Source organism: Panicum virgatum, chromosome 3N, assembly GCF_016808335.1.
Source record: "Panicum virgatum strain AP13 chromosome 3N, P.virgatum_v5, whole genome shotgun sequence".
Classification (NCBI taxonomy): Eukaryota; Viridiplantae; Streptophyta; class Magnoliopsida; order Poales; family Poaceae; genus Panicum; species Panicum virgatum.
In genome coordinates, this window is record NC_053147.1 from 26,234,149 (window position 1) to 26,257,143 (window position 22,995).

The following is a 22,995-nucleotide window of genomic DNA, read 5'->3' on the forward strand; positions in this document are numbered from 1 at the left end:
AGCGACCGGGGTGGCGGAGCGGTGATCGGGGTCAGCGGATGGGACGTCGGTCACATCCACCGCGGGAGCGGCGGTCTGGCGCCGCCCGTCGTTTGAGCCGTGGCGGAGTGGCTGGCCTTTAATGCCTTTGTACGGCGGTCGGTTGGGCGGCGGGGGCCGTTTGTCCCTTATGCCGTGAGAGGGCCTCGAGCGAGGCGGAGATGAGTCACCTGCTCGAGGGCAGATCCGCTACCCTCGAGCAAGGCGGAGATGAGTCACCTGCTCGAGGGCAGATCCGCTACCCTCGAGCAAGGCGGAGATGAGTCACCTGCTCGAGGGCAGATCCGCTACCCTCGAGCGAGGCGGAGATTGCCCAGCGGGCCCGAGAGGGACCCTCGAGCGAAGCGGAGATCGTTCTTCTGGTTCGAGGGGGATGGGAATGGGCCGCATGCTGGGCTTCTTTGAGTCCTTTCCTTTCCTTCGAATAGGAAGCAGGCCGTGGGCCTTCGTGGGCCCAGTTGCTTTAACAGGTGTTTGTGTTTTTTAAAGCGATCTTAGTACCCCAATTAGGGTGTCCCTAATTGTGGCACCCGACAGTTTGTGAGGCTAGAAAGGCGAACAAGCGCCAATCTCAGTCTTTGCTTTCGTTTAGTTCTGATGGTAGTGTTCGTCACTGGGAGTATAGTGCCGAACGAGCTCGTACTATGTTATGTCGTTTGATAGCTTGATTAGATCTTCCTCTCTGTGTTGGTGCATCTGCTGCTTTTGAGGAGTATATAAGGGAAGCTCATAACCCTAGATTTACTTGTCTCTGCACGAACCACAGCTAGAGATTTGATCAAGTACCATTCTAGTTTGCGTGATAAACTTATTGAATCTTCTACTGGTGTTTCATCTATTCTTCTTACTTCGGATATTTGGTCTGGCAATGCTAAGGAGGATTACCTTAGTGTTGTTGCTCACTATGTTAATCCTGACTGGCATTTGGAGAAGAGGGTAATCGGGTTTAGGCTGATTGATGAATCTCATTCTGGTGACAATATTGTTGAGCGTGTTTCTGCTGTCTTAGATGAATATGGTTTAACTGCTAAGGTTTTTTCTGTCACTTTGGACAGTGCTTCTTCTAATAACAAAGCCATTGAAACTTTAGCTCCTGAACTTTCTTCTTATGTTGGCACCATTGATTCTCTACTACCTAAAGTTTCTGGTTATGTTGGCACTATTTTTTTTGCATCAGCGTTGTGCTTGTCACATAATAAACCTTATGGTTAAAAGTGCTTTGGATGTGATCAAGCACTACCTTGATGACATTCGCTCTGCTGTTTCTTTTTTAAATTCTTCTAACCAGCGCATTGCAAACTTTAAGGGGTTTTGTGTTTCTGTTGAGGTTTGTCTTCGAAAATTTGGTTTGGATATGGATGTGAGGTGGAACTCTACATATCTAATGTTTAAGCATTTGCTACCTTACAAGCAAAATTTTTCTGTCTTCATAAACAACAACTATGAGCGTGTGCTTTTAACAGATGATCACTGAAACATTGCTCAGAGTATGTTTGAATTCCTTGAACTGTTTTTATGATGCTACTATTGCACTTTCCGGTGTTTATTATCCTACTTCTCCACTTATGTTGCATCATATGGTTTTGATTTGCAAGCACTTGAAGTGCTATGAGAATGATGCTTTGCTTAGGCCTGTGGTTACTCGCATGAAAGATGTTTATATTAAGTACTGGAAGGACATTCCCATGCTTTACTCTTTTGCTTTCATCTTGGATCCTAGAGGTAAATTGAAGGGTTTTAGTAAAATTCTCAAGTTGCTTGGTGTTGATTATTCATCTTATTTATCGGAGATAAGGGCTCAACTTAATATCATTTATAAGAGATATGATGACAAGTTTAGTGCAGCTAAGAGGAGAACATGTTCACAACCACCCACTGCAAGTAAGAAAAATAGTGCTTGGGATGACATTTTTGCAGATGAGGATGATGATGATGCTATCTTTGCAACTCCTGGATCTGGTACCTCTTTCTGTACCCCTTCTCTCTCTGTCCAGAAGGACTAGTGCTTCTGCCTTGCTGCATGCAGCATGCACTAGTACTTCTGCTTCTGCATCTGCCGGATCTTCTATGGGTGTTGGTAATGAACTTTCTCACTACTTGGACAGTGACAATCTCTCCCAATTTGATGATGGGTTCAGCATCATTAGCTAGTGGCATGAACACAAACTTTCTTATCCTGTCCTTTCAATCTTAGCTAGAGATGTTTTGACTGTGCCTGTTTCAACTGTATCTTCAGAATCTTGTTTTAGTACTACTGGCAGGATCCTTGCACCCGGACATGGTGGAGATCCTGACCTGCACCAAGAATTGGGAGGCTGCAGATGCCAGGCTACAACAACAGGTGGAGGACAAGTCATTTGAAGAAGAATGTTTCTCTGAGTTGTATCTAGATGTGCTAGAGGTAGCAGAATGAGGGAATTCTTGTAACCGAATATGGTCTGTAATATTTGAACAATTTGAACTTAATTTGATTGAGCTGGGCTGTACTGTTTTTTCATATCTAGGGTTTCTCACAAGGTGTGAGTTTTACCTAGATATGATTTTAATGAGGCAGCCATTGCACCAGCTTAAACTTTTGAAAATTTATGTTGTCTTGTGATTCTTATGAATTTGATGTCCTGATCAAGGGGTGGGTTGCTAGTCGTGCCTCGCATGGCACTAGCCCGGCGGCCAGCCCTTAGTGCCTGTCGTGCCGCCGTCGTGCTTAGTGCCGGCACGGCACGAAAAAATGCCCTTAGGGCCGTGCCTGGGCCGCCACTCAGGCACGGTGGCATGGCACGACACGACACTAAGCTGTCCTCGTGCCTGATAGGGCCAAGCCGGTTAGTGCCATGCTTTTAGGGCTAGGGCTGGGCTCGGGCCGGGCGGCCCGTTTGGAATTCTATAGGTCCACTCGCGCCGTCAGACCGAGCGCGGTGAACGCTTTTGCGCCCCCTCCTCGCGCGAACTCCACGAGAAAAATATCTGAACGCGCGGCTGCGACGCCGAGCCAGTGGTGGTGGCCTATCTCCCCGCTCGCGCGAGCGTTCCCAGCTCCAGGAGCTCCGCCCCGATGGCGCCCGCGCCCGCGGCTGTCGCGGCGGCGCGCCCGTCGTCGCTCCCTCGCGCGTCGTCCCAGCTGCGGGGACTCCAGGGCCGCGTGTGCTCGTTCCGCCGCGCCACGCCAAGCGCACGCCCCGCCACACTCGCATCCTCTGTAAGTCAGCTGCCGCCCGTGCCCGTGCGTGCTCGCATCTTATCCACTCGTATCTTTTCGACTCGTCACTCGGCGGTCCTTGGAACGTTCGTGCTCGTCCGGGGACGGGGACTATCAGAAAGTTCGATCGCGAATCGTTGCATTGCAAACTGAACTCGGTTTACGCTCTGACGTGACGATTCCAGTTCCCGTACAGGAACCGGGCCATCGTTCCCGGAGCCAGCGGCTGCCGCTCTGCAGCCAGGCCGAAGTGGCGGGCGCCACCGTCGACGACGACGAGGCGTGCGAGCTGGTGAGCGGGTCGGACCTCGTCATCGGCGAGGGCGACGACAGCGTCCGCGCGTACCTCTTCAGGGCCGTCAAGAACAACAACGGCACGGGCATCCTGCTCCTCTCCGACGTCTTCGGCTTCGAGGACTCCGCCACGCGGGACTTCGCCTACCGCGTCGCCTGCAACGGCTACAAGTACCAAACATCTGCCTGTTCGATCCAGCTCTCATTGCTCGATCGATCTGCGCCCTGATGTTTTTTGGACGCGCAGTGTCCTGGTGCCGGACCTGTTCCGGGGCGACCCGTGGAAGCCGGGCGCCCCGTTCGACGGGGACGTCTTCGCGCGGTGGCTGGCTGGGCAGGCCCCGGCGCGGGTGTCCGGCGACATCGACGCGTGCACGAGGTGGCTGGTGGACGAGTTCAAGGCGGCGGGGGTGTCCAGGAGGCTGGGCGTGGTCGGGTTCTGCTACGGCGGTGCCCGCCTCGTGGAGGCGCTGGCGCGCGACGCCGGCGAGGGCTGCTTCAGCGCGGGGGTCTGCTTCTACGGGTCCCGGATGGACGCGTCCCTGGGCGGCCGCCTCGCGGCGCCCGTGCTGTTCGTGTGCGGCGACGGCGATCCGCTCTGCCCCGTGGAGACGGTGCGGGAGCTGGAGAGGCGCGCCAGGGGCGCCAGGGCCGCGGTGTACGCCGGCAGGGGCCACGGGTTCGTGCACCGGCCGCAGTCCGTGGAGGAGGACGCCGATGCCGAGGACGCGTTCAACGCCATGCGGGGGTGGCTGCACGACCACCTGCTTGCCTGATCAGCCGGCGGTACATACTAGGATTGTCGAAGATCAGAATCAAGGATGCGCGTAAGAGTTTGAGTGAATTCCGCGAGAGCTTTATTTGTGTACTGATACTGACGCCGCAAAACAGTTGAGAGTGTGAAATCTACTGTAAAATGAAGCACTTGGAAATGGCATGACAATTGCTTGTGTATAAGAGGGGGCTGAATAGCTAGCTGATACGGTGATAGCCCCAGGAAACACCCCAAGTTTACTTGGGCTTAGCTTCAAAACAGAGGGACGGGCCAGTTCGGTGACAATTACACGGCCTCCATAATCCGAAACCAAATCCTGATTGGAGGCCCCAAACGGCCCAACAACAGTGACGGGAGAGGCTAGCCAGCCTGCAGCGAAGAGTATGCATCGGTCATTTCAGGTCACCTGATTATTGTTGGAGCTAATCATTAGCTTTGGAGCCGCGCATTGGCAAGTATTCATGGATCCTAGGATGGAAGGGGGGCTTGATCCCCTAGCCCCCCTTAGATCCGCCCCTGCTCTAGCTCACTCTAAGAGCGAATCCAAAATTACAGAACCCTCCAATTTTGAACAAATGATAACGAATTAATTTGCAAGCTTCTTGATTTTAAGATAAACTTCTCATTTAATTAGAAATTTGAAGACTATTATAAGACAATTAAGCTGTTGCGATATTTAAAACAGTATCGCACTGTAATTTCCACTGACTTCTTTACAAATTTATCAAAGTCCGTCCGCTGACCACAACAACCAAACATAGCTCCGCCACTAGTGCTTATTTGTTATACACTTTCCTACATATGTCCATGCAAAAAATTGTCGATATCATAAACTCCCTCCATTTCAAAATATGAATATTTTCGTTTTATTCTAAGTTTTATTTTAATCAATTTTATAGAAAAGACACACAGATCTACAACATCATATCGGCTCCACCTAAATCTAACATGAAATATGTCTTGATACTGAATTTATGGTATTGTAGATGGTAGTATTTTTTTATAAAAAAACTTACTCAAAGTTAGAAAATTTTAATTTAGGATTAAAACTAAAGCATCCTACATTTTATATGAAGGTAGTAGCATAGTTTATATTTATGCTATGCGTGCTGGTTCATCCGTGTATTATATCGTGAGCGGAGATTTCCGTGCATGTTAACGACACCTGTTATTTGCCGGTGACTAAGAAAAAAAAAGGTTAAGAGCTGATGGAATCTTTGCTTTGTACTGTCTGCATGCGAGGTTATTTGGCAGGGTTTCGGCTCTTCCAAAAATAGCTCCCGCTACGGCTCCTGTGGTGGAGTGGTTTTTCTGGTGGAACTAGAGTCGTTTTGCAAAACGTTTGGCAAAACAGCTTCACTCGTTGAATTGAGGTTATAAAATATCTAAATTGCCCTTCTTTATTTTTTTTGCTTTTTCTTCCTTTTTCCATTTCTTTCTTTTCCTTTTTCTCCTCGCATTTTTTTCTTTACCCTTTTCTATTTTTCCTCCTCTCCTTATCCATTCGCTCCCCTCCCCCGTCCCCATCTTCTTCCTCACGCCTCCTCTATTGTAGCCCCTTTGCGCCTCCATCCGTGCCTCCGCAGCGCTCTCCGCCGGCCTCCCTCACACTCGCCTCCAGGAAGCACGCTACCGCCCCCTAGACCGGAGGCCGGGACGCCGGCCCATCCCTATCCAGCTAGGCTCCCGCTGCCGCTAGGCCTAGTAGGCATCTCGTGCCACTGGCCACTCGGCCTCCCGCGCCGCGGTCGGCCTTTGGATTTGCCGCCGCCGCTCGCCTCCCCCGCAGCCGCTGCTGGCCCCGCACGCCGCCGCTCGGCCTCCCAGTGCCGATCGTGCCCACCCCCGCGCGGCCTTGAAAGAGCATCTAGGCCCTTAGTGGGTTTTGGTGTATTGATTGACAATACGATTAAAGGACTAACTTGTTTGCATGAGATTATGAGCAGGTATTTAATTTGTGGAATGATATAGCTCATGTATTACAAGCAAATGTGGATGTCCCATTGACAATCATTATATGTGACAAGCTAGAATGAGAAAGAAAAATGGAAGAGCAAGGTATTCATGTGTAGTATGAAGGCTCTAATATTGTGCTGAAGCTTGTTAGTTTATGTGGGACTCAAAGTGGCAAGCATAAATTGTAAAAGAAAATAGAGCAAGGTATTCATTGTTAATATAAAGTCTCTAATATGCAAAGGCTTGTTTCGGATGTATATGACAAGCAAAACAAGAAAAGAAAAATGTGAGCAAGTGTTCATGATTGACATAAAGGCTCAAATATCTATTAAAGGCTTATTCGACTTATGATAGAATTCGTATGACAAGTAAAGGTTATGAGAATGAGACACAATATGTTGTTGCATAGTCTCAAATTGGAAAGACTTGTCGTATGAGATGAATATTATTGTACAAGGGAAGCAAGCAAGAGAAAAGTGAATGAGACATGAGTTGATGTGCATATGTTATCTCAAATTAGAAGGCTTGTATATAAGATTGAATTGAGAATTCAAATTGACAACGAAGATTTCATGCATGACACAAATCAATATGAGTTCAAGATGGACGGCTAGGATAAAGGTGGAGGACCGAGAGGCGTGTTTCAAGAGGCTACGCAAGCGTTGGCTTGGGGGAGCAAGGAAACCGATACGGGTCAAAATACCAGAGATCCTAGAGTCATGGAGAGCTCTATGTTAAAGAGTGTCATTATTTGGAAAATGGGAGTGGCTTGTGAATCAAAGATGGATTCCATTCTTATATGAAGGAAGATTCAAAGTCACTAGCTCAAGCAGTCATGCTCACTGAAATTAAGGATGTTGACAACCTCAAGATATTGATTGAAGAAGTTCGGCCTGATCAAGACATGAAAGCTCAAGTGTTTTGTATGTCATTTTATGTGAACTTGAGTATAGGATGTCGTACTATCAAGAGGGATGCAACATCAGTGGTTTGACATTACCAAAAGTGCTCATAGCTATCCCATGTGAGAAAAATCAGAGAGAAACACTTGGGAGCAGAAAACCTACTTGGATCGGTCTGACCGGTCCATCCGACCGGTCTGACCGGTCAGGGTCCAACGGCTAGTTAATTTGAACTGACCGGTCTGACCGGTCTGAGTCTGACAGAACAACGGCTAGTTTTTGAAAGGGGGGTATTTATACCCCACACCCTCACCCATTCGTGGGTGCTGATGCCATTACATTCTAGAGCCTTCTCTGAGCCGTGAGAGCACTTGAGAAGTCCTCCCCAACCTCTCTTTGTGAGATTTGAGTGATTAGAATTGAATCCTTTGAGTTGGATTGAGCGAAACTTTTGCTAAGAGAGCATTTGAGCAGTGAGAGCATAAGCCCTAGCTTGAGCACTTGTGGTTGCGTCGCCAACTTGATTGAAGCATTTGTTACTCTTGGAGGAGAAGCCTCCTAGACGGCTAGGCGTCGCCGGCTAGCTCCCAAGCTTGTGGTGAGCAGTGGCAAGTTTGTTGCAGCAACGATCGTGTGGCACGAGGACACATGGTCATATAGTGGAAAGGAGGAGATATCTTGACCTTGTGGTCGCGATAAGCTTCCTCAACGGAGACTAGAATTCACACGTGGTGAATCCGAACTTCGGTGAAACAAATCTCTGTGTCTCCTTGCATTATCTTCATTTAGTTTGTCTCACACTTTGTACTCTAGCTTTATTTGTGCTTCCGCTTCGATCTACTTGGTTTTGTTGTTTCTGTGTGTGCAGGGTTAAGAAATACATTTGTAAGCATCTAAAAAAGCACCATACCAAGCTGCATTTGTGCTAGAGCTCGTAAAGGGGAGAATTAACACTTTTGTGCAGGTTCTGTGTAGGACCGGTCTGACCGGTCTGCTCAACCGGTCTGACCGGTCTGAGTGTTTGAATCCTGTTTCTAAGCCTAGTACCGGTTTGACCGGTATTCCAGACCGGTCTGACCAGTTGGTTGCTGACAATTGTGTAAAGTGCTTTAATCTGCAGGATTAATCTTAAACGCCTATTCACCCCCCTCTAGGCGACATCACGCGATTAAGGTCCTTTCAGGCCTCCCACTGCCAGTCGTGCCCGCCGCCATGGTCTCGAGCTCAACTGAGCACCTGTGTCAGAGCGATGTCGAGAAGAGGCAGCAGGAGAATGCGGAGATCGAGCGCTGCGAGGAGGTGGAGCGCGTGAGCAGGCGAAGCGCGCGAAGAGGCCGCGGGGACCAAAGATGGCAGGTGTGGTGGAGGAGCCACTCGAGCCAGTTTTCCTGGCTCCTCCTCCCTCTTCCGGCTCCCCTCAGCGGGAAAATCGAGGCTCTGACGGTGGAGCTGCTCTGTTTTCGTGCATTTGGGAGGGCTCCGGCAAGAGCCGGTTTTGGAGCTGCCTTTGGAGCCCTCCCAAACAGGGCTGCCTTGTGGCTGCGGATCAAACGTCTAGTTAGAGCCTGTTTGGCAGGGCTCCGGCTCCTCCAAAAATAGCTCCGGCTCCGGCTCCTTCGGTGGAGCGACTTTTTTAGTGGAGTTGGAGCCGTTTTAGAAAATGTTTGACAAAACAGCTTCACTTGTTGGATTGAAATTTCAAAATGTCTAAATTGCCCTTTTTTCTCTTTCTTTTTTCCTCTTCTTATCTTTTTTTTCTTTCCCTTTCTTTTTTTATCCTCTCCTCTTATCTAGTCGCCGGCCCCTTCCTCGCGACTCTGCCCAGCCCCGCCGTCACCTCCTCCAATCGCGGCGGCCCGCGCCGCCTCCTCCTCCCAAAGCACCGGCGGCTGGCGCCTCCTCCCCACGGCGGCTGCCGGCCACCTCCTCAAGCTGCCCCTCTGCCCCGCGTGGCCTCGGGCCTCGCCAGCGCTGGCGCCGCGCGCCTTCCCTCCTCCGCGCGACCTCCACCGCCACGCCGCCACGCCGCCGTCCCCGGACCTCTCCATCCATCGCTCGCCGCGCGCGTCCCCGCCCGCGCCGGCCAACGGCGCCGCGACCGCTGCCGGGCCACCCGTGGCGGCCTCCTTCGCCCGCGACCGCGCCGAGGACCTGACGGTGGCCCCGACGGCGTGGGCCATGGCGCGGCCGTCGGCCTGCCCGCCCCGCTTCCGCGTGCGCCGCCGGCCGACCGGCTCGGCGGCCTCCGCGTGCCAATCTTCTGTCCACCTCCGCGCGCGCTGCTGGCTTCCTCCACACACGCCGCGAGCTCTGGGCCGAGGACAAGAGAGGAATACAACGAGAGGAGCCGCGTGGAGCCACATTTTTGTGGCCCCGCCTCCTCTGTGCAAGCCGAAACCGGGTTCATGTGTGGCTCCTGGGATGGAGCTGCTCCATTTGCACCCGTTTGGCACGGCTCCGGGTGGAGCTGGTGCTGCAGCCGCCGTGTCAAACGGGGCATTACTACTCGTACTACTTGATGAACAGCTTATCATTGGATTCTCAGTGACAGCATTGTTTTCTTGTCTTGGGATGCGGCGACGAGGATGCATATGCAGAGCAGCATAGCATTTGCATAGGCCAGACCCACGATTTGTTGCGGCTCCCTCGATAACGTATCCCAAATCCGTTGCTAACGCTAGCTCTCATCGGAGCCAAAGACTCATCTATAGTTAAACCCAAGAATCTTGCGTGATGACATGTACCAACCGGGCAACGATTCCTGAGTTTCAACCTATTATTATTTAGCTGTAATACAAGAAATGGTTCGTGACAGAGAGAGACGAATGAAACTGTATCAAGGCCCCATTCTGTTTAAGCATCACTGTTGCGATGTTGCAGCACTCGCAGGTGGAATATATATATTTTGATCTCAAGTCTAAACATGGACGGCATCGCATCATTTTGTGTCACAGGGTTCTTTCGACCAGAAAACAAGGACTGTGATATGGGAAACTGAAAAACCGCAAACAATTCCATGTCCACGGCAATTTCATGTTCCAAACAAGGACTGTGATATGGAAAACTGAAAAACAGCAAACAATTCCATCTCCACGGCAGTTTTCCCCTATTGTTTATTGTTCAGTCCTCCCTTCGTCCATGGAAAAATACAACTCTAACATTCTTCACACAAACTAATAAATAGATAAAATAATGCATGTACCCCTACAAGAATATTCTACATAGGTCCTTGTAGGATCCATGTGACATTCAGGGCCGCCTCATGGTTTTTAAGAGTCCCAGGCCGGGCGAGTCAGACACTATGGGTCATTTAGAGCAAGTATTATAAGAGGTTATAAGTATGCTAAATGCTAATATGAAGGAGAGAGGGGAGAAGAGAGAAAGGAGAACCAGACTTACAGCCGGTTTTGACACAAGAACCAATAAATTTTATGAGGAACAAGTGGGCTATATATTAACGACGAAGGGTTAACTACTATACGAGTGGGCTGAAAGGTGGGCTGCAAGGATCCTTGCAGCTAGTAGCCGGTTGTATTATTAACCTTGCTTTTAGGCCAACTATATATGTGCCTAGAAATAAAAAAATTAAGAACTCTAGCAATTAATCAAATGAGAAATTGAAAACCCTAACAATTAGAACATTGAACTTACGGCTCATTACCGGCAACCTGCTAGAGTGCTAGTGCTAGTGCCTAGGCAGCAGATGCTCATGCTGGTAGGTTTGCGGTGTCACCGCACCAGCTGGCGTGCGTGTGCGTGAGTGTCTTGGACTCTAGTCTTCGGTGTCGGTGTCTGGTGGTCCAGAGAAGGAGAACACTCGGCGCCGGCCCCGGACAAAAGCAGATGAAAATGAAACGCCAAACCCCGAGTCGCAATCGAGGAGCGGAAGAGTGGAAGTCCGAAAAACCTGCGTGACTAGCTGCATGCCTTGTTGCCTGAGCCAGAGCCGTCGCCCTGCCTTCCCACCCCCTTAAGCGGGCCCTGGTGACATTCTTTGTGGTGACAATCCATTGTACAGAAACAACCATATCTGGGTGATTTTTTTACTATCCTCATTATAATTCCTATAAAAGTGGATCCCACTCTAGTTGGAATAGGCTACAGGTGCATTCTTTTGTGGACAAATTCTAAATTTTAAAGTTGTATTTTTTGATGGACGGAGGGAGTAACTGTGACATTGAGCCCGAATCCGCACGCAATGATCATACAATCACATCTGCACGATACCACAACCGTGCCAGGGAGAGCCCGGAGAGTGACATTTGAACCCGGGCCAATGGCCGCAGGCTTGACACATGTAGCCCGAAAATCACTGGACCATCACCCAAGTGTCTCGGCCGGATCGTTGGAGCATAGGATGCTCTCTCTAAGAGCATAGGATGCCCATGTCTCTAAAACCGTGTTTGGATGTTGGTTTGAGGCTTCGGAATTGGAATTAGCATTGGATAGCACCAAATGCAGCTGTTTGGATGGCTTAGACTTTGGAATTGGAAATCATCCTCAATGCTGAACCGGTATTCGCTGCACTACACCCCCTCACCCTCAATAGAGATCCATGACCCTTTGTATTGGGCGGAATTGGAGATGAGGCGGGCAACGGGGAGCACTCGCTTCCCCGTGTTCGACGGTTCGTCGGCCTTTCCCGTGTACATCGGCTCGTCGCCCCCTTCTTCACGGACGCGCCACCCCTCCCCTGCTTGTTGCCTCCCCCCACAGTGAGCCACGCCGCCCTCCCTTTCCTCACTCCGCGGCGAGCCTTGTGCCGCCCCTCCCCTGCCTCACGGCGAGATCCGCGCCCCTCCCCCGCCTCCCTCCGTGCGATGCCCTGTACGCACCCCTCCCCTATCTCTCTCCGCGGCGAGCTCCGCGCGCCCTCCCCTGCCTCCCTCCGCGGCGAGCTCCGAGCCCCCTTCGCCGACGAGTGGTCGACGCGCTGGAGCTGCACCCCGAACGAAGATGGCCAGACCGCCAGAATCAGATGCCACGGTGTGGACATCCATACAAGAATTGATATTCGCTGGCTTCTTTGATTCCATCTTGCAATTTTATCTACATCCAAACAATCGCTTTGATATTGTAACCTAATATCAATGCTAGGCTCATTTGGCATTGAAACTAATTCAAGTTTCAATGCCAATACCTCCAATATCGACATCCAAACGGAGCCTAAGAGAAACTGAAAAAATTAGAATGCACAGTTGTAAGGAAAAAAATCGAACAGCGGGAATGCACCGTTGTAAAAAGAAAGGAAACTGAAATCTACAGTTATAAAAGGAAATGAAAACAGCTACAATGTACAGTTGTAATGGGAAACAAACAATCCATAAAAGAAAACACGTGCAACTTAAGTTTTCTGAACTGGCTCCCTATAAATGCAGTGAGTTGTCACTATGAGCTTGATTCCTTTGCCACCCAAATTTTGTAATGGCAAAGTTTTGGCAAGCCAAAATATAGGCAAAAAATTTACCACCATTTTGGTAAGCTAAATGTGAAATATTGGCAGCTTTTGGTAGCAAACTAAGTGTTGGCTAAAAAATTGGCAACTTTTGCTAACCGATCAGACTCTATGTCAATCAAATGGAGGGGTGAGAAGAGTATGTGTGAGCTTCCAGTGGAAACCTTGAGATCAAGTATATACTAAGTCGATTATAAATTTATAATAACACGATTTCTAATGGCGCCGACCAAGGTGCCGCAGTTCTTTGGATTCTGGAATTGGTCAAAGCGAGCCGATAGAGAGGGAGAGAGAACCAGTGATCAGACGTGGCAATTGTTAGCGAGGACTCATGGCACCTCATTTTCATATCAATTTCTTAAAAAAAAATCTTTTCTTATTCGACAGCAGCACTGCCCACTGGAAATCAAGACCAATGTTTTCTCGGAACCAGCTTTGGCAGTCTGCCACACTTGAGATAGCCTTTCTGCCTGGGCACAGTTACCTGAGTCCACAATCGATTGATCGGGTCGAAAAAAAGAAGGAAAATGAAACCGCAGCCTCCTCTATTCTGAATTAGATCAGTCTTAGTGGGAATTTTATAGAGAGTTTCATGCATTAAATCTATGTCACATCAGTATTTTTGATGACTTGGTATGATCTTTATGAGGAGAGAGGAGAGAGGAGAGAGTTTCATGAGATGAGAGGAGAATTTCATCTCCATAAAATCCACATGACACGATTACCTAGTTCTCTATTTTTAGAAACTGTGCAATGAAACTTGCACTGAGATTGGCCTTAGGGCATCAAAATACAGAAGTGTGAGAAACACTGCAAAGATCTTTAGAGCACTGATGAAAAGCGCATTTTCCATCACAGTACCGAGCAAGTGCGGGCAGCTGGGGGAGATGGCCCCGGTTTTTTTTGGGCCGTGGACCGAGGTCCGCGGCACTTGGGCCTGGGCCGAGAAAAAATTGCAAATGGTGTGCAGCATCACCCTACATCCCTCTACATACATTTCTTCAAAAAAAAAACCCCTCTATATACAGGCCTTTACAAGTTTCACTTCCCTGAACCGAAACCACATACAGGCGTTTATGGGTGGACTGAATCACCAATTCACCATAGATCACAGTTTTGCAGTTCATGGAACTAAACATCCCAGTAACACTTGGCACACAAAGCAGGCCGATGAAGCTTACTATAACAACTGAGAATTACTAACCAGTTCAGCAAACAAGGGCAGCGAGTGCATAAAGAGCGGCTGCTACATACTATCATCCATAGTTTCAGATTTCCAGAAACATCATTCGACACTAAGCACAAGTTCGAGTATTATGGAATAATTAGGTTAATACAGTACAGCAACGACAAACCATGAAAATCAGACAGCAACAAGTGTTTGTTTTATACTACCGCACACCATCTCTTCCAAAAGAGTACTCTGGAACAGGGGCGCCTGGATACGAACGTGGTCATGCTCATTGGTAGTTCGAGTTGCCTCCTTGGCCTTGGTAGCCTGGGCCGCCACCACCAAAGCCAGGATTGCCACCACCTTGGTATGGAGGAGGTGCGTTGGGGTTGCCTCCCTGGTAAGGGGGTGGTGGTGGATTGCCAGGGTAACCTGGCGCGCCACCTTGGTAGCCCGGGTTGCCACCTTGGTAAGCTGGGCCCGGGTTCCCTTGGTAACCTTGGTTACCGCCTTGATACCCAGGACCAGGAGGTCCACCTTGGTAGCCAGGAGCACCACCTTGCTGGTAGCCAGGGGCACCACCTTGCTGGCCAGGGGCATAGCCCGTCTGTGGGTAGCCAGGAGCACCTTGCTGGTAGTTTGGTGGGCCGCCACCTGCATGAGGTGGTGGTGGAGGCGGAGGCATGTGGCCCTGAGCATGGTGCGGAGGGCCATCACGGGGTGGCATTTGGTTTTGGCCAGGTGGAGGTGGCGGGGCATTGTAACCCTGCCCAGGAGGCACATCTCTGTTCTGGAAGTTCTGCATGTTATCCCTTCTCCTCTCAAAGTTCCTTGATCTGTCGAAGTTGCGGGGCCTATCATTGCGCCGAGATCTTTCATTGGCGCGAGCATTGTTCCTGACCCACTCCTCGTGGTATTTGGGATCATAAGGAACTGCTTCCCCATTTATGAATGGTTCTCCTGAAACAGAAATGGAATGTATCAAAACAATTTGGGACCAGTCAATTCATTCATTCATCATAGAAACGAACATATGTAATAAAAATGATAAAAATGCTGAAGCTCATACAATCAATTGTCTTGGTGTTATACAAAGGCTATAACATATGCTGCTATCACAAGTGTTGAAACAATTTACATACACAATACATATGCTCCTGAAACATATGCTGAAACAAGCAGAAGACACAAAAAAATGAACTCAACAATTTCATCTCAAGTTAAGGTTATACAATGAACTGCTATTACAAGCAAACCTCTTAAATTGTCTTGGTGTTTTTCAACAAGACAGTAAGGGACAGATAGAAGATGCCAACTAAACAATCACTTAACCTGATTGGACACAGCTCCAGGAGTTCATGACCTCATTTTGTGCACCCTTGGGGGCAACGATATCCTTAAATCACTTAAGTACATGGGAAGCAAGCAGGGGAACATAACAGGCAGCTCAATTAAGGGAAAATTTCATAAAATACTGGAGTTTGGATTCTATCAAATAACTTGGCATATCATTCACATCTCATACAAATCTAGAAGATTTGAGTAGATCAATTTCAAAATTCTACTATTGTATATTTATATCCAACAAGCAAGCAGCAACAATACTAACAAACAACAAGAGAATGCAAAAATAGACCATAGTCCAGAAATAAATTAGCAGGACCTGAACAAAAAACTTTGATGATTGATAAAAATTAAGATGGGAAACATGTAATCATTACCTCCATAGTCCTTATTTTTCACATCCAAGTATGAATCAGGAAGGACCCAGCGGACCTTAGGTAACTCTGCAAATGATGAGAAGTCTTAAGATCCAAGGAAGAATATTTGATGGTATTTAATGATGAAATTTCCTACATATTACTTGATAAGATCACAAATACCTTTTAGTTTGTAAGAAAGTTCCTCGGATACAAGGGCACCGAAAGCAAAGTAATGACGAGTTGACACCGAATATATCTTTTGCCTAGCTTCTTCCTCACTGAAACGTGGAATTAGTTTTAGATGAGGCACTGTGGAGACAAAATGAACAGGAAGCCCAGCATTTTTAGGAACTGAAACATGCAGAGATACTATGCTGGTATACCATACTAAGACACCTGTACTCCTGTGACTTAATCACACAGAAGAACAACTGGACCAGATTACATGTTAATATGCCATATCCAGACATCACAAAATTGACTTATAAAAAACCCTACCAATCAGAAGGTTCATGGCTGCAGGTCAACTACACAAGCTCACACGAGGCAGATAACAATTAATAGGACAATTGTACTTCATACAGACACTACAGACCAAACAATTTTTTCCTCCAGACATTTACATTTAACATGGACCGGATAGAGCCTGCTGCTAGAATAAAAAAGGTGGTGACTAGGTAACAATTGAATATTTTTTTATCATGCATCAGTCAATTTTTTTGGACCAGTAAAGTGTGGCCACATGGCCATGAAGCCAGCGCATACAGGATCTGGGTGATGGGAAAGCAAAAAAACAGTCAGATTTTTTTATCGCTTAAGGGTGTCCGCAATGGTAATAGCTAGTACTAGCTATTTAGTTTGCTGATGTGGAAGTGAGAGAGAAAAGAAAAGACTATTTTATACTATTGGACAGTGTTCTAAAAAACGTTTTTAAACGTCGTTTAATCTTGATTAAACGCTGAACGGTGGCCAAGCGTTGCGTTTAATCACAGTGTCGTTTAATCACAACACACGTTTAATCATGTTCAATCTACGTTTAATCACAAAAAACTCTAAACCATAGGCAAGCGTTCGCCTAGCGTCTAGCGTTTTTTAGAACCTTGCTATTGGACCCACATGCTCCTCTCACATATTCTTGGACTACGTGAAATAGATCAGTTATTTGCTCGTCACTAGTGATTACTCTCTCTCTCCTACTTTTTTGTTGTCACATTAGATCTAGCTAGCTAAATAGCTAACCATTGCGGACGCCCTAACAAAAAAAATGAGTGAAAACTTTATGGTATCAACCAAATTTCCAGGGACACAACAAGCACATGCCCCTTCTTGGATTTCACTTGCGGATCTTATGGAAAACTGAAGTGGGAAAAAAGAAATCGCTAGCAAGATAATACATATAGGCCTGAGAAAAGCAATTTTCCTCATCAGTAGCAAACTATGATGTTACTAGATAACAACAACAACAACAACAACAACAACAACAACAACATAGCCTTTTGTCCCAAGCGAGTTGGGGTAGGCTAGAGATGAAACCCAAAAGACACAAAGGACACGGTTCAGGCATGTTGATAGCTAGTCTCCAAGCGCTCCTATCCAAAGCTACCTCCTCAGAGATATCCCAATCGTTAAGGTCTCTCTTAACCGACTAGATAACAAACTAGAAATATATGTTGAGAATAGAGAACCACAAATAATAACACACCTTGTTCTTACAAAACAATACTTCCATCAATTTAATCTGACCCAAAGAAAGTACACCCTAATAAAGGTTTGAAGATATTAGTATTTGAGAAACAAATAAATGATAGATTCAAACAAACATTGTCAATGACATCGATTCAAACAGAAAAAAAGGAAGATGTCCTGGCATCCAAATGAAACTTTTATTAGGGGGAGTGCCTAAATAACAATCGAGTAAAAAACCTAAAGTCATCAATCAATGTTTAAAGCCAATAGAATGAGACTGTGTACGCCTACATTGGCTGCAATCGAAATTTGGGTGAGAAAGTAAAAAATCACTTGGTTTTGGCCACAAAAACAAGGAAAATCATCTGAAAACAAGAGAAAAGATCACTCAAGAAAACAATATGCACCCATAAATAGAGAATAAAGCTGTCATCTAATCAAAAGGATTTGTTTAGGAAAATTACAAGGGTCACAGCATTGGCAAGACACCAATTTGAAAAACATAAAGAAAGCCAAAACTGAAATTGACTATTAAATAACCTTGCCTTGGGATTACAAAACATCACAAATTCTTCTATTAATTTAATCAGTTTCATAGAAATGACAAGGCAAAGGCAAACAACTTATAAATGAATTGGAAAATCATGACAAGATAAAGACATTGTACTCAGGCTAGAAGATCTTGAGTTTGATGAAGTCACCGTAGGTGTCTCCATGCCATCATGTCAGACATACACGTACACCCACCCCTATCAACACACACAGACTCAACTCCTATGAGCACATTAGAGACCGGGTCTGCTGATCTAGAATTTGATGAAGGCACCAAACAAGTCTCCTGGTCAGCGGGCACATTGTCTACCACTAAAAGAATACATCTTTAATTGTTAAGATAAACTAGAAAAGATGCTAGCAACATCAAGAGACAAAACCTGTGGACAAATTTCACCAAATAAAACATACTTAAAATTGTTTTTGCATTTATTCTACTGTTTGATGTTGTTGAATCATTAGATTGATACCTGGAGAAACTCTGTGATGTATGCCTAGCACAAGCGGACCCAGGGTCAAGCTTCAACACCCATCGAAACAAATTACAGACCAAAAGAAGCGTTCATATGCTATTGGGTTTGGGTCACATTAACTAACGGGCCGGAAACAATCATAAGAAACTGGCTCGAGCTGCTCATGCATTCTCTACTGACACAGGCCGAGTGATGAGCTGACAGAGCAAAAAAAAAAAAAAGAGTGACATACAAAACAGAATTACTCGAGCAGCATTTAGGAATTCCGAATCAATAATACCCAGAGGCTGATTCAGAATTTCAGATTCAAGAAATAGAGCATCCAACCAGCCCTAATTCCACACAAGCAATAATATGGAATATCACCTAAACAGAAATATAGTACAGCAACTAAATAGAGAAATGGATCCGGCGATTGATACCTCCCGACGACCTGGGCGAGGGTCTTGATGTAGCTATCGATGATCTCGTCGCGCGTGATGTCGGGGTTGCCGGCATCGCCCGGGGGCGGCTCCATGACGACGAGCCAGTGCTCGAAGTCGCACCCGTCGAGGAGGATGGTCTCCTTGGGCGGGCGGTTGCTCCAGTTGGGGGACGAATCCCGCAGCGAGGACGTCGCCGGCTGGGTCGCGAAGCACCGCACCCCGGCACCGGGCGACGGCGCCGCCGAGGCCGGGAGGAGGCTCGCGGCCGCGGCGAGCGGGCGGAGGAGTGCGGGGAGGCGGCGGGATGCGGCCGCGGCCGCGGCGGCGGTGGGGAGCGGCGAGAGGGCCGCGCGGGAGAGGAGGAGCGCGCGCGACGCCGTCGCCATGGCGGCAGCAAAACCCTAGGGAGGAGACGAGTCGGCGGAGATGTGCGGCGGTGGGGAGGTGATAGGGGTTTAAGCCGCAGGTCGTGCGAGTGGGTGAGGTGTTATAGCGGCGAATGGGGCTGGTTCGTTGGTTTGGGGCCGAAATATCTGGAGACTCGGGCCTTGTGGGCTTTCCTTTTCTGTAAGGCCGTATATCTCCTTTTTTCTTGGACCCGTGTAGCTTTCTCCTTTTTTTTATTGCATGTATTTCTGTTAATCTTCAGACAGTTCAGCTCGAGCTAGAGCTGTCGGTTGATCAAAACAGTATAAATCCTTATAATGCTACAGCCAGAAGAGCACTGTTCGCCTACACGATCTTTTAATCCGTTTACACACCTTGTAAACGCCACGTTTGGCTGTAGTTTGGCGGGGTGCCCCATGAGGTGGCGGAGGAGGCATGTTGCCCCGAGCATGGTGCGGAGGGTCGTCACGAGGTGGCATTTGATTCTGGCCAGATGGAGGTGGTGGGGCGTTGTAACCCTAACCCTGTCCAGGAGGTTTCCTTGGAAGAAAAAACAACCCTACTCAGAAGGCATATCTATTGGAAGTTCTGCATGCTGTCCCTTCTCTCAAAATTTCTTGACCTGTCCAAATTTCAGGGCCTATCATAGTGCCAAATTCTATCATTTACACGAACAATTGTGGCTCCCGAGCAACACTTGATCTGTGCCCGCTCTGCGAAACATGATCGATTCCAGGCCCTAGACAGACCATCAACAGTAACCGGAGAGGTTGCAGCTCTTGCAGCAAGTCATTGACTCCTGGGGGCACTATTCCTCCTATGACTGGGAGCAGAAGCCTCGTAGAAACCTCCACTACCATGGGTCGTATGTGGATCGGGCTGCTTGTCCGCCTCCACCGCCGCTCTCTGCCACCACCAATGCTAACCTAGGCTTGTCCTCATCATCGGTCGAGCTGCTTCGTCGCCTACCGTCTCTGATGCTGCCCCAGCACCTCCACCCCACCACCCTCCGATGTTGTCTTGCAAACTCCATCCTTCTCCAACTCCGACCAGTGGCGGAACCAAGATTGAGTCGAACCCCGGGCCGAGTTTTAAATATAGACGTCCACAAACTCACAGTTCAAAAGATACATGAAAATATAAACGGAAAGATAGATAACATATAAAAAGCGTCATCGCGAAGTAATATATTTATTCTTCTTCAGCAATTGATCCAAATTCTTCTTCAGCAATTGATCTAAGTCCAGAAGTAGAAGCTACTGCAAAATGAAAAAAATTTGGGCCGAACCCCGGGCCATGGCCCGGGTGGCCCGAGGTGTGCATCCGCCCCTGACTCCGACCGACTCTCCCGCTACCATACCTGCCCAACCGTCATCTCGCACTGCCTCGGCGAGGCAGCCCTTGCCGGCCTAGCACGTTGCCATCACGACCAGTCCTATTGCCGGTCCGGTGACCTCCCACTGCCCCTCTATAGGTTTGGCAGCATAGTAGCCTTGGCAACCCCAAATCTTAACACCGGCAACCCCAGAACCCTAACTAAAAATGATATAGGCTACGAGAGGTATTAACTATCCCACCTAAACAAATGTGAGGAACTAAGATTTTAACGTCGGCTAGTTTTTTTTTCTAAGGACGCAGCCAGCTGCAGTAGCAGTAAAATAGGCTCTCAAGGAACCCTGACTCCAGCCCGGACAGGCAGGCAGCGGAGGCGGGACATCCACGATGGGCCGTAGCTGGGCTTCCTACGACAGGTCGCATCGCACCCGCGTGTCACCTCGAATATTAGCAACTCCTTGGACGGTGAAAATCTGCGAAAGAACAACGAAACCAGAAGAAAGCGCCACCGCGATCGATCATCAAACCGCCTGTTTTCACACAGGATCGCCATCGAGGCGGCAAGGCCGCAGAAGCCCCGCGGGCGGCGGGGCCAGCGGGGCCGGACAGGCCAGCCAGCAGTAGGCCGGTCGAGAGCGAGAATGTGGAATCCGGGAGCTGGAGCATGAATGGTGTGGGTCGGCGTGCCGCGCCCATGGCCGGCACCAACACTTGGCACGACAGGAGTTAGCACGTGCTGCCCGGCCACACATGTCTCCTGCTCCACTCCTCGGCCTGGAGCCCTGGACCCATGTATGCATCCCCGTTACCCAACCTGGCCGTTCGGTTAGAACTTTTTTTTTGTTTCTTCTTGCATAAGTTTTTCTTCACCTCAAACTTTGCATGATGGTATATAATTACGTGCTTTATCCATTCATATTTATAATTTCTGATGCACAAATTTATGTGTAATTAAATTTAGTAACACCGTAAAACCTAAAGAGGCGGTAACACCGTATATGTTCTCCCCGTTCAGTTCTCGGAGTGGAACATTTTTAATTTTTTTCAACGCAAATGCATGCATGGAAGAGATGTTATTATAGATACATGAGCCGTTTAAGGCTGGTGCTTGTGTTAGTACTACAGTAGTTAGTGTGCGCTGTTGTTGCTTATCTAAATGCTGGATAGTACTTAGTATCATGCTTTGACAAGAAATGGATGTGCTTCGGCTGGTGCTCCAAGCTTGGAACAGCTGTCGGCGTATGATGGTTACGAATTTGTTTTTTTATTGAAATGTTAGTTATTCCAAGCTCCCAACTCCTCGTTATTAGCACATTAAGCCAAGCTTAACCCCACGATTTGCTGTCACCCGTTACGATCGGAGGCGATCCACGAATTCCTTGGTTCCAGCCTTGTTTTATGCTGCCCAGGCGGGCCCGATCAATCATTGCCCGATAATCACGCTTCATTAGGAGCTGGCATAGGAAGCTGCTGCTCTATCATTTCGCCTGGAGGATTTGGTTTCACCTAGAATATGCATGTGCTCGCGGATTGCAGACTGATACTGTGCTATTTGTTTCGGGAAGCTAGGAATATGTATTGGTCATTCCAGGTCACCTGATTATTGTTGGAGCTGATCATTAGCTTTGGAGCCTCGAGCTGAACTTCCATTCCTGAACATTGTGGTTATGGGAGCACATTTTTTGTACATTATTTTATTTATATGTCACTGCAAAAATTCGTCAATATGGTATACCTGCTCCATTTCGAAATAGTAGCATATCAACCGATACAATTGCACGGGCAAGTAATTTATATGTATATACTATGTCCCTAGGCCCTAGTTAACACTCCGTCTGTTTTAAATTCTAGTTCTTTTATCTTTATCCTAAAGAAAATTCATCTAATTTTGATTAAGTTTATGAAAAATGTAGACCGAGATATATTTTAGTCTATCTAATGAACCTAATATTGTAGATATTTATGGATTTTTTTTATATAAACTTGATCAAATATAGAAAATTTTAACTTAGAACAAACTAAAATGACTTATAGTTTGGAATGAAGGGATTAGGCAACTAGAGTTTTTATTTATACACCATAATACATAGAATTTGAATATATTTCAACTCAGTAAATATACTTTTAACTTGTATACATCACAATTATGGCTAATGAGCTACTAAGACCAGCTCTATTTTAGTGCCAGTCATCTAGGTCAACACCACTGCATGGTGCTCATCACAAAAGAATCGAATTTTGTTTTTGAGAGGACGACAACTCTCTTTATACATAGACAGATATACACGTATATCTGATTAACTCTTTGATAGACTCATATAGTTACAGATATATGATATATGATCTAAGTTAGGCTGGTTCTATTTTTCCTATAATGGAAGATGTGGGTAATTAAGCATATAAGGGGTTATTTTAGGCTAATTCTTCATATAGCATAGGTGGGTAATTTTTTTGGTAAGTAAAGTCAATGGCTAATATTATCAATGATGATTACCATATATTGACTGACGGCCAGATATTTTGCCTTTGTAGAGAATTTCTAAAAATTCTCACTTTTTCAAGACATAGGATCATAGGTGGCTTCACCTTCAAAAAAGCGGCTCCAATTAGTAATTGTACTCCCTCCGTATCAAAAAATAAGTTGCT

At 47.4% G+C, this 22,995-nt stretch overlaps 2 protein-coding genes across 2 annotated transcripts; one reads left to right on the top strand and one right to left on the bottom strand.

Annotated features, from left to right (window-relative positions):
• Positions 1 to 2,951: 2,951 nt before the first annotated feature.
• LOC120665385 (carboxymethylenebutenolidase homolog) lies at positions 2,952 to 4,483 on the top strand. Its single transcript, XM_039944947.1, has 3 exons — positions 2,952 to 3,235; positions 3,432 to 3,700; positions 3,777 to 4,483. The coding sequence occupies exons 1-3, from the start codon at positions 3,092 to 3,094 to the stop codon at positions 4,303 to 4,305; spliced, it is 942 nt and encodes a 313-aa protein (XP_039800881.1). The 5' UTR covers positions 2,952 to 3,091; the 3' UTR covers positions 4,306 to 4,483.
• Positions 4,484 to 13,788: 9,305 nt separating this feature from the next.
• On the bottom strand, positions 13,789 to 19,093 carry LOC120665387 (multiple organellar RNA editing factor 8, chloroplastic/mitochondrial-like). The gene is made up of 4 exons (XM_039944948.1): positions 18,625 to 19,093; positions 15,672 to 15,769; positions 15,510 to 15,575; positions 13,789 to 14,748 (listed from the first exon to the last, which is right to left on the bottom strand). The coding sequence occupies exons 1-4, from the start codon at positions 19,011 to 19,013 to the stop codon at positions 14,078 to 14,080; spliced, it is 1,224 nt and encodes a 407-aa protein (XP_039800882.1). The 5' UTR covers positions 19,014 to 19,093; the 3' UTR covers positions 13,789 to 14,077.
• Positions 19,094 to 22,995: the final 3,902 nt, after the last annotated feature.

Bases quoted from the DNA above. Each gene is read 5' to 3' on its own strand.
- LOC120665385 (XM_039944947.1), top strand. From the start codon at position 3,092: ATGGCGCCCGCGCCCGCGGCTGTCGCGGCGGCGCGCCCGTCGTCGCTC. The intron at 3,236-3,431 runs GTAAGTCAGCTG...GTTCCCGTACAG, and splicing joins CCGCCACACTCGCATCCTCT to GAACCGGGCCATCGTTCCCG. The intron at 3,701-3,776 runs GTACCAAACATC...TTGGACGCGCAG, and splicing joins GTCGCCTGCAACGGCTACAA to TGTCCTGGTGCCGGACCTGT.
- LOC120665387 (XM_039944948.1), bottom strand. From the start codon at position 19,013: ATGGCGACGGCGTCGCGCGCGCTCCTCCTCTCCCGCGCGGCCCTCTCG. The intron at 15,576-15,671 runs GTATTTGTGATC...CATCATTTGCAG, and splicing joins ACTTTCTTACAAACTAAAAG to AGTTACCTAAGGTCCGCTGG. The intron at 14,749-15,509 runs GTAATGATTACA...TTTCTGTTTCAG, and splicing joins GAAAAATAAGGACTATGGAG to GAGAACCATTCATAAATGGG.